General features: G+C 44.0%; 1 protein-coding gene across 1 annotated transcript in view; it reads right to left on the bottom strand.

The window, feature by feature from the left end:
* The window catches only part of PITPNM2 (phosphatidylinositol transfer protein membrane associated 2), a 118,843-nt gene that overhangs the window by 42,261 nt on the left and 60,996 nt on the right, over positions 1–15,586 (bottom strand). The window contains exons 4-6 of the mRNA XM_059485474.1: positions 3,128–3,342; positions 1,786–1,907; positions 231–464 (exon numbers count right to left, since the gene is read on the bottom strand). Of these exons, the coding sequence (XP_059341457.1) occupies positions 231–464; positions 1,786–1,907; positions 3,128–3,342 (571 nt within the window). The remainder of the gene's footprint in view (positions 1–230; positions 465–1,785; positions 1,908–3,127; positions 3,343–15,586) is intronic.

Genomic DNA, 15,586 nt, shown 5'->3' with positions numbered 1-15,586 from the left:
ACAGGACTTGAAACCTTTTCAGTGGGTTCACGTGGTTTGGGTTTGTATATACCACGATTATAAGTGACAGAATAACAGGATTTTTTCTGAGCTGCCCCACAGAGTCATCAGACATGAGAATCCCTTCACAGACATGCCTTGGAATGTGATGCATTGCACAGACCTCACCTTCATGTTTCAATTCAGTGCCAGCATTAAGGAGTGAACTGTGCAAGGGCAGAAATGCTCACCAACATCGTGGATAAAGCGCTCGATTTTCGACTGCATCCCCCAGTATCTGAACTCCACTTTGCACAGTTTGTATGCACACATGATGGGGTATTTCCCAGGGTTGTTCTTGTACTCTTGGATCCAATCTTCTGAGAGGGGTCCTCTTTTAGTCTTCATTGATTTATACAGCTTTGGATCCTCCTCAACTTTGTATTCATGGGGAGGAATAGGATCTTTAACAATATCAATAGGATCTATAGAAAGAGAACAGAAACTGTTAGACATTTCCTTTTCCTGAGCAAAACACAAAAATATCATTTTTCATGGGTTATTTCTGTTTTAGTAAGTACCAGAAGCATTACAGCAATTTAGTTTCTTTCTACTTACACTTAAACAACTGATATTTAAATTGTTTATACACTGCTGCTGGGCAGAGATCAGCTGTGCCAGAGGAACGAGCACACACAGTTCCAGCAAACAGAGGCTTTGCTCCAAAGAGATGTGTTTGCCCACAGTAACTGCACATCCACAGCACTCTGGCAGCTCTGCACACTCTGTCTTTCCAGCTCCACACAGATCTGTTGCACATTCCACCTTCCAGCTTTTCTAATGGCACTCAGTGCTGCAGCTGTCTCAGCCAAGACAGTTAAACACACCTGCCCTGCCATGGAACAGACACTGCCCATGAACATCTCTGGCTCCATCAGAGGAGGGCACTGGGAACTCCTCAGCTGCTATTGTTAGACCAGATGTACTGTGGGAAGCAGAAAGTTTAACTCAAGTCCTAATGAACAATCCAACAATGGAGAAGTGGAAGCTGCAGCAGGAGTGGAGTGAATTAACATATTCTAAAGACCTGCAACCCCCAGAGCTCAGCAGAAGCATCTGAAGTTTGGATTGAAGGGCAGGATCTCATTTCCCCAGCAGTGACAGCTCTGTGACACCTCTCAGTGCAGCTGTGGGACTCAAGTCTGCTCAGCAGTGAAGCCTGGTCAGCCAGGCCCAGTAATGAGGGCAGCTGAAGTGAAGTTCAAAAATACTTTTTTAAAATCCTTGTGCCTTTCCTCATTAATTCCTTACGTTAACTCAATCTTCTAAAGACAGCTGAGAAGTGAGTGCTAACTTACATGAGGGCAGGACTAAAAGGAGAGAGAACAAAAATTAAATGCAACTTCATGCTTCAAAAGTGCAGACAGGAATGATTTTCATATACATGAAGGAGCCACACAAATAAACAAGAATATTTTCACAATTATACAGCTATTTTTTCCTCTTCTATGGTTATTTCTACTTATTACCCCCAAATTCATTAGATGTCTGACTCCTCTTGGGAGCTGCATAAATAAGATGGAAAAGCATCAGCTTAAATTTACAGATGGGGGATTCAAATTATTTCCATGGGATTTACATCAAACCTAGAAGAGAATTCTGGTATTCTCACTCTACTTAATGTAACCCTAACTGCAGTGACAGTGACAGGGGTGTGTTTAGGTAGGATGGACAGGCAAATGGACACACCAAGGAAAAAAAGAAATAAACAAAGCCAGGGAAAAGTAGAGGAGAAAGGCTATTTACCTAAAATGGTTTGCCTTTTTTCTGCAGCAGAAAGGTTGAACACATTGTTATGGTCTCCTGGGTCAGTTTTGTAGTAGGTCTCAATATCAATAGAGAATTTCTCCACAAAAGGACACGTGTACCTGGGAGCCAGAACAACAAAGCTTAGAGTAAATCAGCCTCAAATCCCAGCCAGCCTTCACTCATGTTTTCCTTCAGATATGCTTAAAATACCAGCTAGAGATTGTTCTTGAATAACTTCTTAAGACAGGAGCTCAGCAGTTTTCAGCAAGCAGATAAATTTTGGGCCCATTGTATTAAAAATTTGTGACATGGATCCTGATACAAGGACACTCAGGAAATGCACCTGTGCAAGGAGAAAAGCAAAGCTCCTGCCTGGAACCTATGGCAGAATAAAATACAAACTAGTTCTGTGCAGCACAGGTTTCCTGGCCAACTGATTGACTCATAGGCATTTCAAGAGAAGAGATAAAAACTGACTGGAAGTGAACTTTAATCATTTAAAAGTCAGGCAGCTCCATTATATTCAGTCACTGGCAACAGCCCATATGCACAAACAGACTCCCCACCTTCCCAGGATTGATGTTACTTGCAGAGACCAACTAAAACAGAACCAGAAAATTTTTCCAGATTTTTCATAAGAATCAAAATACCCATTAAAGCCTTTTTATTGTGCAAGATGTCAGGAAAATCAGATTTGTAAATCTGAAAAAGAGTAAATGCTCTAAAATGGAGTAACTGGAACAAAGGTTGTATTTTTCCAGGGTATGTGAAGTCCTCCTTGACAAAATCAGATGAAACAAGGAGGTCCCAGAGGGCTCCACAGAGCCTCTGGCTCTCTTCTCTCGTCAGGGTGAAAACCATAGGATGTAGGTTTGTTATTTTCTAGTTAAATGACAGACAGTTCTCAGAAAAGCAGTGCTGTGATTATTTATTTATTTATTAAGAAAGGGAAAGAAAAATCCCCTCTACAAATGCATCCTGCCTTCCCTGACAGGATTCAGCATGACATCTGTCCCAGCATTGTGCATTTAGAACTTCCCTGAGCTTGCAGAGATCTGCAATGTTAAGCGGATACAAAGCTAAATAAAAACCATTCATGATTGCCCAAGCTTTGACAGACAAAACAGCTCCACATTTTACAGCAAGGAGCCCCAGATTCTCAGGCAGGTGTGCAGTCAGCCAAGGAAACTCCTGACACCAAGCACTGCACAGGAATTTCGGGAGCTGACCCCAGTTGCTCTGAAGGATATCACTGGAGAGGGAAATGCCCAGCCAGAGGGTGACACCCAGCCCTGTCTTTAGCACAGGGACACAGCTGTGGGCACTGTGCCCATTTTACCTTGTCCTTGTGTAAGGATAAGCGTTCCAGGACTCCTCCTCGACGCGCAGAGCCGCCTTGGGCAGGATGGAGCGGAACCAGCTGGGGATGTGCATGCCAATGTGGTAAACCTTGTGAGTGTACTGCCCACTGCCCCCAGGGCCATCCACGTAGGGCCTGTTCTCCAGGATCTCCACTCCACTGCCTTCCCCACATGTCTCCTCTCTGCTCTTTTTCTGAAAGGGAAAACAGATCACAAAGACATCACAAAAATGCTCATTCTCCAGGGCATCGTGGAAGGACCTGGCTCTCAAAGCACCTGGACACTGGGGGTGGTTTCCAGGACTCCTTTTGAGCACAGCAGAACTGTAGCAGCACCCCAGCACTAAGATTACCAAACCTAGAGATTACAAAGGCAAAATTTACACACTCATCTGGCCAACATAGAGATTTGATTTATGCAGGACCCCATGCCAATTTCCATTTGGATGCTCAGTTTGAATGGAGCTGTAATGACACCTCAACTCCTGTTCCTGGAACAGGTAACACAGCACACCCCAACCCCTGGCTCCAGCTCTGAACCACCCAACAGCACAAACCCCTCTGCATCAGCAGCCAAGGGGAGTCTGTCCATCCTGCACAGCCCCGTGGTGATGTCACACACGCTCCTGACACAGCAGAACCTCAGGCTGGGCACCAGGAAGAGTTTCCTCACTGGAAGAGGGGTCAGGCACTGGAGCCACCACCCCTGGAGGCGCTCAAGAAATGGCTGCACGTGGCACTCAGTGCTCTGGTTGAGTTGAGAAGCTGGGAATTGGTCACTGGCTGGACCTGGTGATCCCAGAGGTCCTTTCCAACCTCAGTGATTCCGTGATCACAGTGATAAAGACCATTCTGTGACCTACACCCACAGGGTTTGGGGGTTTGCTGCGTGTGATCTGGCCCAGCAGAAGCTCTCCAAGAACAGCTTGGAGACTTTGCTCTGCTAATTAAGATATTTGGAAGAAACAACCCAAGTTTGCCAGAACGATCACTGCACCCCCTGGCAGCCTCCGCATTTTGGCTTATTTGTAGGGCTGTCCTTCAGAGAAAACCTGGCAAAAATTCCCTCAATAAAAAATACTAATTCCAGTCCTTCTAAGATGAGCTAGAGACAAACCAAATATTTATTAATTTCTCATACATTTCAGCAGATTGGATGATGTATAACCTTCATCATTTCCAAACAAGAGATTCATTCTGTTAGCATTTTGAGATTATTGTTTGTATTTGAGAGCACAGTACTTTGGAAGATAAGGGGGCAAAAAAGGAATTTTATACCAAGAATCAACTGTGAAATGCAACACAATAACAACTCCTCATTTTTGGCATACAAACAATTCAAAGAATAACATGGTTTAACAGAAAATTATTAATAAGATGCAAGAGATCAACTTCTTATCTTTTGAGGACAGGATGTTAAGCCAACAGAGCTGCTTAGAAGTAAATAGCCCTGTTTATAAAGACCTCTCAAGTGATTTTAAATTTAAACAGCCGTAACTGACAAACCTAAATAACTGACAATCTAAATAATCACTTTTTTCCTGCCCCACAAACTGCAATAGAAAAAAAAACAGAAAAGCAGAAAAGTATTTTTTTACAGTTTATTTCCAACACTCAGCTGGCAGTTCATTAAAGCACACATCCTCTTCTAACAAACTACTGTCTTTCAGTTCTTATATAAGCACTGACCAAGTCCTGTACAAATATTTATGACAATAACATTAAATAATCTTGATGACCCCAAAATATGGTTAATTCAAAGGTCTCAGAAAAGGCAGCAACCCAGCCAGCACAGTGGAAGTGTCAGACAGAATAACTGCACAGGATCTGCTCTGAACAGTTGATAGAAATTATAGAGATTTAGAGTTTTATTATATGGCAGAAGCACATGGAAATCATAAGCAGAGGGAAGATGAGTTTTCTTCATGCCAGGTTATTCAAAACTCCATTCTAAACTGCACAGTTACAGCAATTCCAGAAAATTCTGCAAGCCCTCATTTGGGACCAAAATCCACTGTGGGGTTTTACTCACTAATTTCCCATTTCACTTTTCCCTGCTCAGCTGGTTTTAACAAAAACTTCTCTGCATGGAGATGAGCTGCTGATTCTCCCCCTACAGCTGGAACCCTGAAGAACCCAGAGCAATGATCAATTTTTGCTGTACATGAATAATTCCACCAGCAGCTTCTCCACACAACCTGGAACTCTGATGGTGGGAGAGGCAAGGGTGCCACAGTGTCATTGTCACAACTCAGTGAGAGAGAAGGAAGGAAGGAAAAGCCAAGTTCACTGAGACTCTCTGTGAAAGTCAGTTCACATCCCACTTCTGAATTGTGGTGATTTTATTCACTTCTGTGCAGCTGCAGCAGACTGCAAACCCTATTCTGGGAGCAGGGTGTGCTTCCTCCTCCAGCCTTTCCAGAGGACCAACTCCAGCCCACAGCCTTTGTCACCCAGTTACAAACCCTCAGCAAATTCTGGCCCTTCACATCCCTCCTACTTGTCACTTATCTACGTAAGATATGACGAGGACAGCGAGACCATTTTCTCAGATGAATGTGAAATAAGAGCTGTAGCTCTGCTGACAGGAAAAAAAAAATCCCAAGATTATATCCCAAACTATCTTTAGAGCCAGGACTTTTGAGTCAGGCCAAATTTATACTCATAACACACCACACTGCTGGGAAGGATAGTATGATCAAAGAGAAACTCCCCAGGATAAACCCACACAAAGCTGCTTCCCAGCCCTCCAGGCTCTCACACTTAGCAGCTGGCTTGTTGAGAAGACAACGAGCTGCAGAGAAGGAAGGAAGGGCCAAGAGTCAGAGATGGTGAACAGTTACTGACCAGTCAGAAAGACAAAGAGAAATTATGTTTCTCATATAATAAAAATAAAGACTTTAGCCACATGCACTTGAGAGACCAGGATGGTACTCTGGGCACAAGTGGTGCTCTGAAAGTGAAGCACTTGTGGGAGTGAAGAGCAATTTGCTCTGCAGCCCCTTCATGCCCACTGTACCTGAGACACAGCCTGGAGAGGGCTTCTCACAAGGAAATGGTCTGTAAACAACAATTAAAAATAACCCTCAATTAAGAAAACATTTGGCTTGAGAAGTGTGTGGCAGGACCTCTCCAAGGAATATCTGCTGGAGGTGCTGATGTGCAGGCACTTGAGGGTCAGTCTCAGAGGTTTCAGCCTCAGAGAGAAGTAGAGACTTTATTAGGAGATTGCCTGTGTCATTGCTACTCACTACTGCCACAGGAATGGTCCCAACAAAATCAAAGAGTAGCTGACAGCCTCTCTGTGCAGGTTATCTAACCCACAAGCACAGTAAACCATCTTATATTGTATTACAAGAGGAAATCCAGGCATCCCTTTCCAAGTCCCTCTCTCCTGTTGATGACACTCCATGTTCCCCACAGCCCCATCAATAGCTTTTCAGGACAGATGGTGACACAGATCCCTTCTAGCTAAAGTAATAGCATTAAATTACTCATAACAGGGAACCCAGAGAAGCAGATGCACCATGATTAGCAAGAATGCCAGTTACTTAAAGGCTTCTATTAAAATAAATCTCTTGGCACAGCAGCATAGCATGGGACACAGCACATGACCTCAGCACAACAATCACAGATGAATAATTCCCATGAATATCACTTAACCACTGGGCCAGCCTAACCCATTTATCATCTGCTCTCAACAGCAGACAAACAGCTGTAAACAGAGCCTTCCACAGGCAGGTTCATCAGTTCTCAGATCTTCTGTCTCCTTTCCCAGTCAGAAATGTGTCTCCCAACCAGAGCACACCTTGCAAAGCCTTAGTCCAGCAAACGACCTGGCCCAGGTGAACAGAACCAGGTGACTCAATGCAATGTGTTTGTTTTTCTAGTGGGACACAGCTCCATAAAGGAAAGATGGTTGATGGCCACAGAAACCTTCACAGCCCAAGGAGTCTCAGCAGAGCTGAAGGAACAGCATTCCCAGAACAGGAGTGCACACTGCTGGATCAGTTAAGGATGTGGTTTATTGGATCAGCTGGAGAAATACACAAGTCAGGCTGTGTAAATTAAGGTTGCCTTGTAATGTTTTGCTTTTGAGGAATTAGAAGAAAAACAGCCCCATCAACCAACTCAGAACACCAGGAAGAATATTAATCTAATCCAGAATCCTCCTTGTGCTCCTGCCCTGGAATCCAGCCCAGGCTGCTCACAGGCTCAGGTCTACAAGCAGAGAATCTCTGCAAAGCCAACAGCAGCACTGCCAACAGCTCAGCTGGTTCAGCTCCTCCTGAAGTTGCCTGTTTTTGTTGTAACTGCTCTGAGCACTGCAACGCTCCTGCAGAGAACAGTCAGGACAGGGTAGGCTGCATGGTGATAATGGGTGATCCAGGCATGTTCTAGCTTTCCAAAACAGATTATAGCTACACTCTCACCTTGTTTACCACTGATTATGGTTTGCAGTACAACCTCTCAATCTAAATAAGTGAGACAGTGCTCACAAAAGGCTGGGATGCTTCAGCTTCCTGATGTTCTTACTTCCCCTCAGCAGGGCAGTCACACAGCGCCACAGGACCCACGAGAGTTCTGTTTGAGATTACTCCAATTATGAAGACTGACAGCACCATGCTTGACAGACCTATCATCCATGGGTAAGGAAGACACAAATCATTGTCTGGAAACAATAACCACAAGATTTTTTGGGAGGTGTTTTTTTCCTCCAGCTCCCATTTGGAAAAGGGGGTATTTTGATAGTCTGGACAAAACTCTTCTGGGAGAATGCATTAAAATAACACTGAACTCTCAGGATTTTTTTAGCCCACTAAGACCTAGATAGGGATATGAGAAGTTTCCAGCTGCCTGATGGTTTCGGTTAACAAGGGCTGCAAAGACATCTCTGTAACCACAGAACAAGAACATGACAGCAAATATCCCCAGAGGACCCTGCTAACATACTTGCTCATATTGTTGTGGCAAGGGAGGCTGAGAAAACATTCTCTATGACAAATTACTATTTTTTTATTGTTTTGGATGCTAAGGCTACCACAAACACCAATTAAGTCCCCAGAAACAGACCCTTCCTTTGGGAACCAGAGAAAGCATGAAGTGCCTCACACAATCCATCAGACCACAAAAATGCCTGAAGCTGCTCAGCAAGATGACTCCTGCCATCACTGGAGAGCTCTTAAGACCTGTTTTCACCAACCAGACCTGTTTTGTTCAGTTTTAGAAAGGAAGTGTCAAGGCACCCAAGGTATAAACAAAACTTAGGCTGGGGGAGAGGAATAAACTCTTTGCTCCAAATCTCTTCCATATGCTAAGGGAAAAATATTCCCAACTATCTCCAGCTGAACATTATTTAGGCTGAGGGATATTTCACTCCTACAATTGATTTTCCAAAGTGGTGTCCTCCCACCATCAAGAGGCTTCCTTACTATGGTCCAGCAGCAGCCATCCTCACCCCAACCTGCAGGCACCAGGTACTGAGGAGGTACCAGTGACACTGTGGCTGGGACCTTGCAAGTTGCAAACTTTAACAGAAAAGCTGGGAGAGGTTATGAGAAAAGCAGTCTGTTAGTCTCAGCCATGTAATTTGGGCTATTGTGGCAGTATCAGCAGTCAAACACCACAAACAAAATACAACAGCACATTCCAGCCATAGCTGCCAGAATTAAACAGCACCAAAAAACAGAAAGCCAATGATGGACACACTGGGAAACACCAAAAGGTCCTGGAGGGAATGCTGGGTTTATTCTGAAGGGTTTTCCCAGCCCAGGATGCTGCACTGGTACCATGGCCAGGCAGGGAGTGCCTGCTCAGGGTGTACCCGCTGTGCCTCAGCGCCTGTGCTGCGGAATGACTCAGCTCTGGCTTCTGTTAACCACTCCTTCACCAGCATTTCAGCTGACAGCTAATTCATTACCAGCAATCTGCTTTCACCACCAGCAACCTTCTGCCTGCTGATGCAGATATCTGATAGCCCAGGCCCCATTCATGGTCACTATTTACTGCAGGTAACCAACACCTACCTATGAAAACAAAATGCCAGCTTATCTTAAAAGTACCATAGTTTCATACTTTACAACTTGTTCTTTTCTTTTCTGTATGTGTGTGTCAAAGACCTGAAACACTCAATTAAAATCATATCACCATAACCAGAGCAATACCTGAGCAAAGAGCTTTGTTCAAAATGAAAGAACAGAGCAAAAAAGATGGAGCTATTCCACTCTTAGAGAAGCCAAAATTCAGAATTTCTTGTCACATCAAAACCAACATAATTTTGTCAGTGCACAATGTTCTAAAAGCAAACAGAAAGTTAAAGGAACTAAATTAAAAATAAAAATTACCCCTACTGTTACTTAAGCAGGAGAGTGCTGAAGTACAACAGCACACACAACTTCAGCTGGCAGAGGCTTTTGTTCCCCAGTCAGAACAGCTGAGTACCCTCACATTAAAGATCATGGAACCAACAAGAGAGCACCATTTTGAAGAAAGAGAAAGGAACCTGAAGACACAGAGCTGCTGGCAGGGCTACATCCAGTACCCACATCTCTGAATCCCCATTTCAGCACCCTAACCATTTTGTGACAGTGCTCTTTGCTGGAGGAAGGAACCTTAATCAAAATACAGCAAAAGAGTCTTCAAACAGGGAAGCTCCTCTACTGTTTTGCAGGAGTTGAGAAAAATCTTAATGGTTATATTAGAAAGTCAATCTTAAAGGTAGGTAGGGGCTTACCTTTAGCAATGGGGACCCTGTTATCCCAGGGATGGTTTTAACAGAACTTTTGAGCCTGCACTTTGTAATGTCCAATCAGAAACAATTACATCAAGTTGGACTGGCAAACCCTCAACCACAAAACTGCTCAGGACAGCAAGGGACTTGTGAGCTTTGCTCTTGTCCCTCAAAGTAAGGCTCACTTTGTCTCATCATGCACAGTAAAGTCAATGGGAAAACAAGTCAAACCACAACAGGATTCCCCACTCTGCCCATCACACCATTCCTGCCCTTCCAGAAGCTGTGGGCACCACAGGACCCTGCTTTTGTTTACACCATGAGCACCAGGTTATGCATGCAGGCAACTCTAAACTGCATCCTCTGTTTCCATGGCAACGGGAGGGGCTGCATCAGCAATCCCCCAGTTGGGGCCATCCTCACTCCAGCTCCAGCTGCACTGAATCCTGGCTGGGAGCAGCGAAGCAGTGATGTCACCAGTAACCATGGAGCCCACACTGAGCCTCCCCTGTGCCCTTTGTGCTCCGCCATGCATCCTTCACGCGTGACAATTACTGTAATCCAATTAGTGCTGTTAAAAAAAACAAAATAAAACCCCATGAAGGGCCATGTCAATACTTATTTCTGGAAGAAAGGTTAGTTTGAGTCAACAAGATAACGATCAGAACACGAGGCTTTACAATAGCACTTTGAGCCTCACTGCTCCCAATGCAGGGGAATGACCTGAAATCCTGGGGAGAGGGGAAAGAATCTGTTCCTCATCAATGGCTTCATTAATAAAGGCAACAGAGCAGCTGTTTTAAACACCCCTTTGCAGGTTTGATCAATGGGCTGGGTAATATGCAGTGCTTCATTCCAGCCAGACACTGCCCTGTCCCCAAACACTGATACCTCACCAGCTGCACATAATTCTGATAGGAACCATAAAGTAGTTACCCTCTGATAGTAACTATTAAGTAGTTACCCTCTGTTTTCCCAATCCAGCACTGATCAGCTGCAACTTCCAAGAGGGTTCTTCCCTTTTGGGTCCTTCCCAGCTCTGCAGGGAGGTGCCACCTGACCACTCCTGCCTGTGGCACAGATTTTATTGGGGGAATCTTCCCTCAAGTTTACCAAACAAGAATTTGGACAAGCAGACAGGCCTGTAACCACCCTCAATGCTGCCTCCAAGGGGACATCCAGCACAGGAGGAGACCAAGAAGGGTCTTTGTGTCAGAGACAGGCACATGTAGAGCTGCACAAGCAAAGCTGGGTATACAGGAGGCCCTGAGGAAGGGACCTCTCACATTACCTGCACTGCATCTGCACCAGCACTCCTGGCTGCTTTGCTTGTAATGGAACTCACATTTTTTGTAAAAAAGCCCTAAAAGCTGCAGGCAGGCTGGGCTGTCAGCACCAGAGCAGAAACACACACAGCCTCACTTTGTACAAGTGTTGTAGGCACTGCATTATTTAGAATCAGGGCTAGATATTAATGAAGCTGCTTGTACAAAAACAGGATATTTTGGGGACAATCAATCGTGTAGGGTCATAAAAAATTTACAGCATTAAGAGAACCTTTCTCATGGCCACTCATTAATCACTGTGCCTTACAAAGATGCCCTGTCACAGTCCTTTAGAGTCAGGGCTAGATGTGCCACAGGCACATGAATTAGGGATCACTTTATTATGGAGATACCTCAAACTTGTTTACCCCACATGCCTCATCTTTCAAAATGTCTACTACACTTCCAGCTCAGTATTTTATCTACTCCAAGTATTTCCTTCCATGTCTTTAAACTGATTTTTCACTGCATTAGCTATTCCACAGACACTGTCTGTGAGAATTACTGTCCCTGGTTTAAAGGGAGGCAAAGCAAGTTGCCCATTACTATACTGTGAGTCAGAGACAAAATTTCAACTTGGGCTTCTCTGGATCAAGTCTAATCCTCTGACTACATCCCTTATAATTTAGGAACCCAATGCAATTGTTCACTAACAATGGGCTGTGTGCTAAAATACCACAGGACTGGCTTAAAGAAATCCCCATAGTCTTCCTTATACTTAATTCATTACTTGCCTTCAGGTATTTGAAAAAGGGAGAACCTAATGCCAGTCAATATTTTTGTCCTTCTTTCATAAGAATAAAAAAAATACAGAAGGAAAAAGGGTTTTTGACAGCCAACAATTTTAGTAGGACTGGCAGTGCTGTGTCCTGTATTAAAATCAGTGCAAATCTGAAGTTTAAAATTTTGTTCAGCTTCATTCACCTTTGTTAAGAGAAAGAGAGCACATGAACTGTCAAGGCAACATCAAGTTCACTACCCTAAAATCAATCTTTTTTGGAACATGATATGGAATCCCAGACAATGTAAGAATTCAAGGATAATGACTACAAAACAAGAAAAAAGTAGATGTAGAAAATGTGTTTGCTTCTTCTGTATATTTTCCCAAAATGATAACCTGTGCAAATGAGACCTCAAGTGTGGTACCACCCTTGTCATCAAAACCAAACATCTGCAAGTGCCTTACTCTCCTCCTCCAGAAGGCTGCAAATCCTCATGGTCACAAAGAACAGGTTATGAAAACCAGAGGAAGAAGAGAGCACACAGAAGCCACAGGTTTTAACAGTGCAGCACAGAAATCAGGGGCAAAGCTTCAAACCAGGCTTTGCTTTTAGACTTGTGAGCCTTCCAGGGTCTCTGGAGCTGTCAGCAGCATCACCTGCTTTAAAACTGAAGCACAAATGTCTGTCTGTGCAGATGGCCAAGGCATCTGCATGCAGAACAAAAATAATCAGCCCTCCAGTTTTCAGTGTCCAGAGATGAAGGGTTAGTTTGCTTTCCCCCACTCAATCAATCCTTCACCATCTGCTGAGCCTGCTGGCAACTGCCAAGCAGAGCTGAGGGCTTAAGGGACACGACTTTTGCACCTGGGTATCACAACAGGGCCTCAAGAATTGCCACCAGCACCAAGCAGAGCTTTCAGTCTGCTCTCAAAGGTGCTTCCTGAGAGCTACATGGAAATGAAGGGGAAAATAGGACAGTGCAGGTGTCTGGAAACTGAGATGATGGACAAACCATGATTCTCCAGAAAGGAGCAAAGTGACTCAGAATACTCCATCAGCAGTCAGGACAGGAGAGTACAGCACACTGCAGATGCTTGGAACAGGCTTTGATTTTTCAGGGAAGGCAATAAATGCAAAGCCCTGGAGGACGGTAGAGGAGAGGCTCATGTTAAAACATGAGAGAAGCCCTCAATTCCCAGGACTGTGCCTGAGTTCAGCAGGCAGTGTTGAGCAGATGGGTTATCTCCCATGTAGTGCCTCAAACAGGGCCAGAGGCCTTTCCCAGCCATGGACCCTCAGAGTGATGAATGACAAAGTATTAACACTATTAACTCCAAAGGATGACGCTGCATCTTAAAATAAGTCTTCTCCTCAAAAGGTAATCACAAAGTCCAGCAGAAGAATATTTTTAAAGCACACTATCTTTGGAGGAAGGTCACAAATACCCAGAGAAATCTGTGTAGACAAAATGAGGACCAGAGTTATTTACAAGAGACAAGAAAGCTGTGCACGCTGATATAAAAATAAGTTTTAATAACAAGAGGAATTCTCTTGTCTTATGCAAGGATCAGAAGGGCAGCGGTCTCTCGGAATCTCATGGCATATGGAAGCACAGTAATGAACATTATTAAGATGATAAAAGGACTGACCTTTGGCTAATAACATCCCAACAAATGCATCCAGGACTCGGATTTCAAGCTTTTATGAAACAGAGACTTTACGTTAATGTGTGCATTGTTGCTGGGGTGAGGAGGAGGAGGTGTGCAGACAGAAAGGTTCCCTGAACACAGAAGGAAAAGATGCCAGTGTTCCAGGAAAGAGACCAAAATATGCAGGATTCAGGAGGGGAAGAACTAAGAGACCCTTTAATAAGATCTGTGTAACACAGATCCCTCTGTGCCCAACAGGGTTCACCTCACAGAGACTGAAATAGCACACACACCTCAGATGTGATGTGCAGAACTGAGAAGACATCCAGGACAGAGTCCTTGGCTCAAAATTTCTGCAGGAAGAAACAAATCCCTATAGATGGTTACAGTTGTTCCCCCCATAAATGGTTTGTGTACCACAGAACTTGTTCCAGTGCTCATCTCCAGTTCCTCTCTGCTTACTTGAGGACATCAGCCTGCAGCTCCCCAGATCAAACCTCTCCCAGTCCCATGGACAACTCAGCTCCAGGCTGAGTTCATTGAGAAACCCTCACCCTTGAAAGCAGGACTGGCTTTTAAATGTGCACACAAATTTCAGGGAAAAGTTACATTAATAGAGGCATAAAGAGTGATTTCATTGTTTTGAAATATTTTGCCTGTTTTATGCACCAGAGTAAAACCAGGAAGGAAGATTGCTGGTTCTTAGCGCAGATACAAAAATGAGTATGCTTTAATTTGGACCTAAAAAGAGACAAAACCTCAGCAATGATGCAAAAAGGTCTTGTGCCTATGGAAAAGGTAAACCCAATTGCTCTGGATGGAGCAAGGGCTCCCAGCCTGGAGAGGCTGACAATGCTGTGTGAGAGGTTTCCCTCGGAAGGATATTGAAAGTCTGAAATTTAATAGAGAAAAACAATTCAGATCTGCTAGGCTTCAAGCAAGTCGAGGGTACATTAAGTCCTTGCTGTAATGTAAAATTAACTTATTTAGGGAAGAATTTAAGTGCTACTTAAAGTACTGAAACCACTGACTGTAGATAGTATTTCAGAAGCCAGCAGAAAGCAACTTAGGAGACTTTTTGCTCTCTCACCTCAAATTAAAAAAAAAAAAAAAAAAAAACCAAAAAAAAAACCCAACACTAAAAAGCAAAGCAGCAGGCCACTCATCTCAGTTTTCACAGCTTTATACACCAGCCTGGAGAACTTGTAGTTATAAGAGGAATTACAGAGCAACACAGGCATGCACACGATGATTTATTGCACGTCTCGCCTGCCCAGTGGCGCAGAGAAGCAAGAGAGATGTGGATTATATACTGCACAATTTTAATTCTCCCATCCAGTAAACACAGCAAATATGAGTACAGCCTGTTCCCATTTAATGGAAGGATCCTTTGCTATTTGGGCACGATGCTGCTTACATCAAATCTGATGGAAAGTTTTGTGGAGACTTGTATGAATAAGAAGGGATTGTTCTCTCATGAAAACAGATGATTGATCCTTCCCCTGCAGAGCAAAAATCTACATGGAAATGGCTTTGAAAAGTGGTGACAGTACTGCAGCTTGAGTCTGAACATCCCTGCCTACATGGCTTTGGGGCATCACTTCCACCACAGGGCTCAGGGGAGAAGGGCCTTTTGGAAAACTTCCATTTGGACAATGCTGAAATCTAGGAAAATGTACACCCAGGCAAAAAGATTTTTAAAAAAATAGGCAGCTTTGTACCAGCTGGTTTGGAATTTAACGGGAATTTTCACTCATGAGCTTGAAGGTAACTGAGTGATCAACTTCAGGTGCATGCTTGAGGCTCCCTAAACCCTTGAGGAGCAATTGTGGCATCTCCTTTTGCACTGCTGGAGAACTGCTCCTCACAGGACCAGGCTGCCTGGTGCTGCTAGCAATAATGCCACCATTCTGTACATGACAAATGTCACAGAAATTAACCTTTTGCCTTTAAGAATCGCTCCTCTTCCCAGGAACTACTTCAAAACATTCTGTTCCACATTTCAGCCACAG

The sequence above is a fragment of the Ammospiza nelsoni genome, chromosome 18, assembly GCF_027579445.1.
Source record: "Ammospiza nelsoni isolate bAmmNel1 chromosome 18, bAmmNel1.pri, whole genome shotgun sequence".
In the NCBI taxonomy this organism is placed as follows: domain Eukaryota; kingdom Metazoa; phylum Chordata; class Aves; order Passeriformes; family Passerellidae; genus Ammospiza; species Ammospiza nelsoni.
The sequence above is the reverse complement of the archived record's forward strand: the minus strand, read 5'-3'. Positions and strand labels throughout refer to the sequence as shown.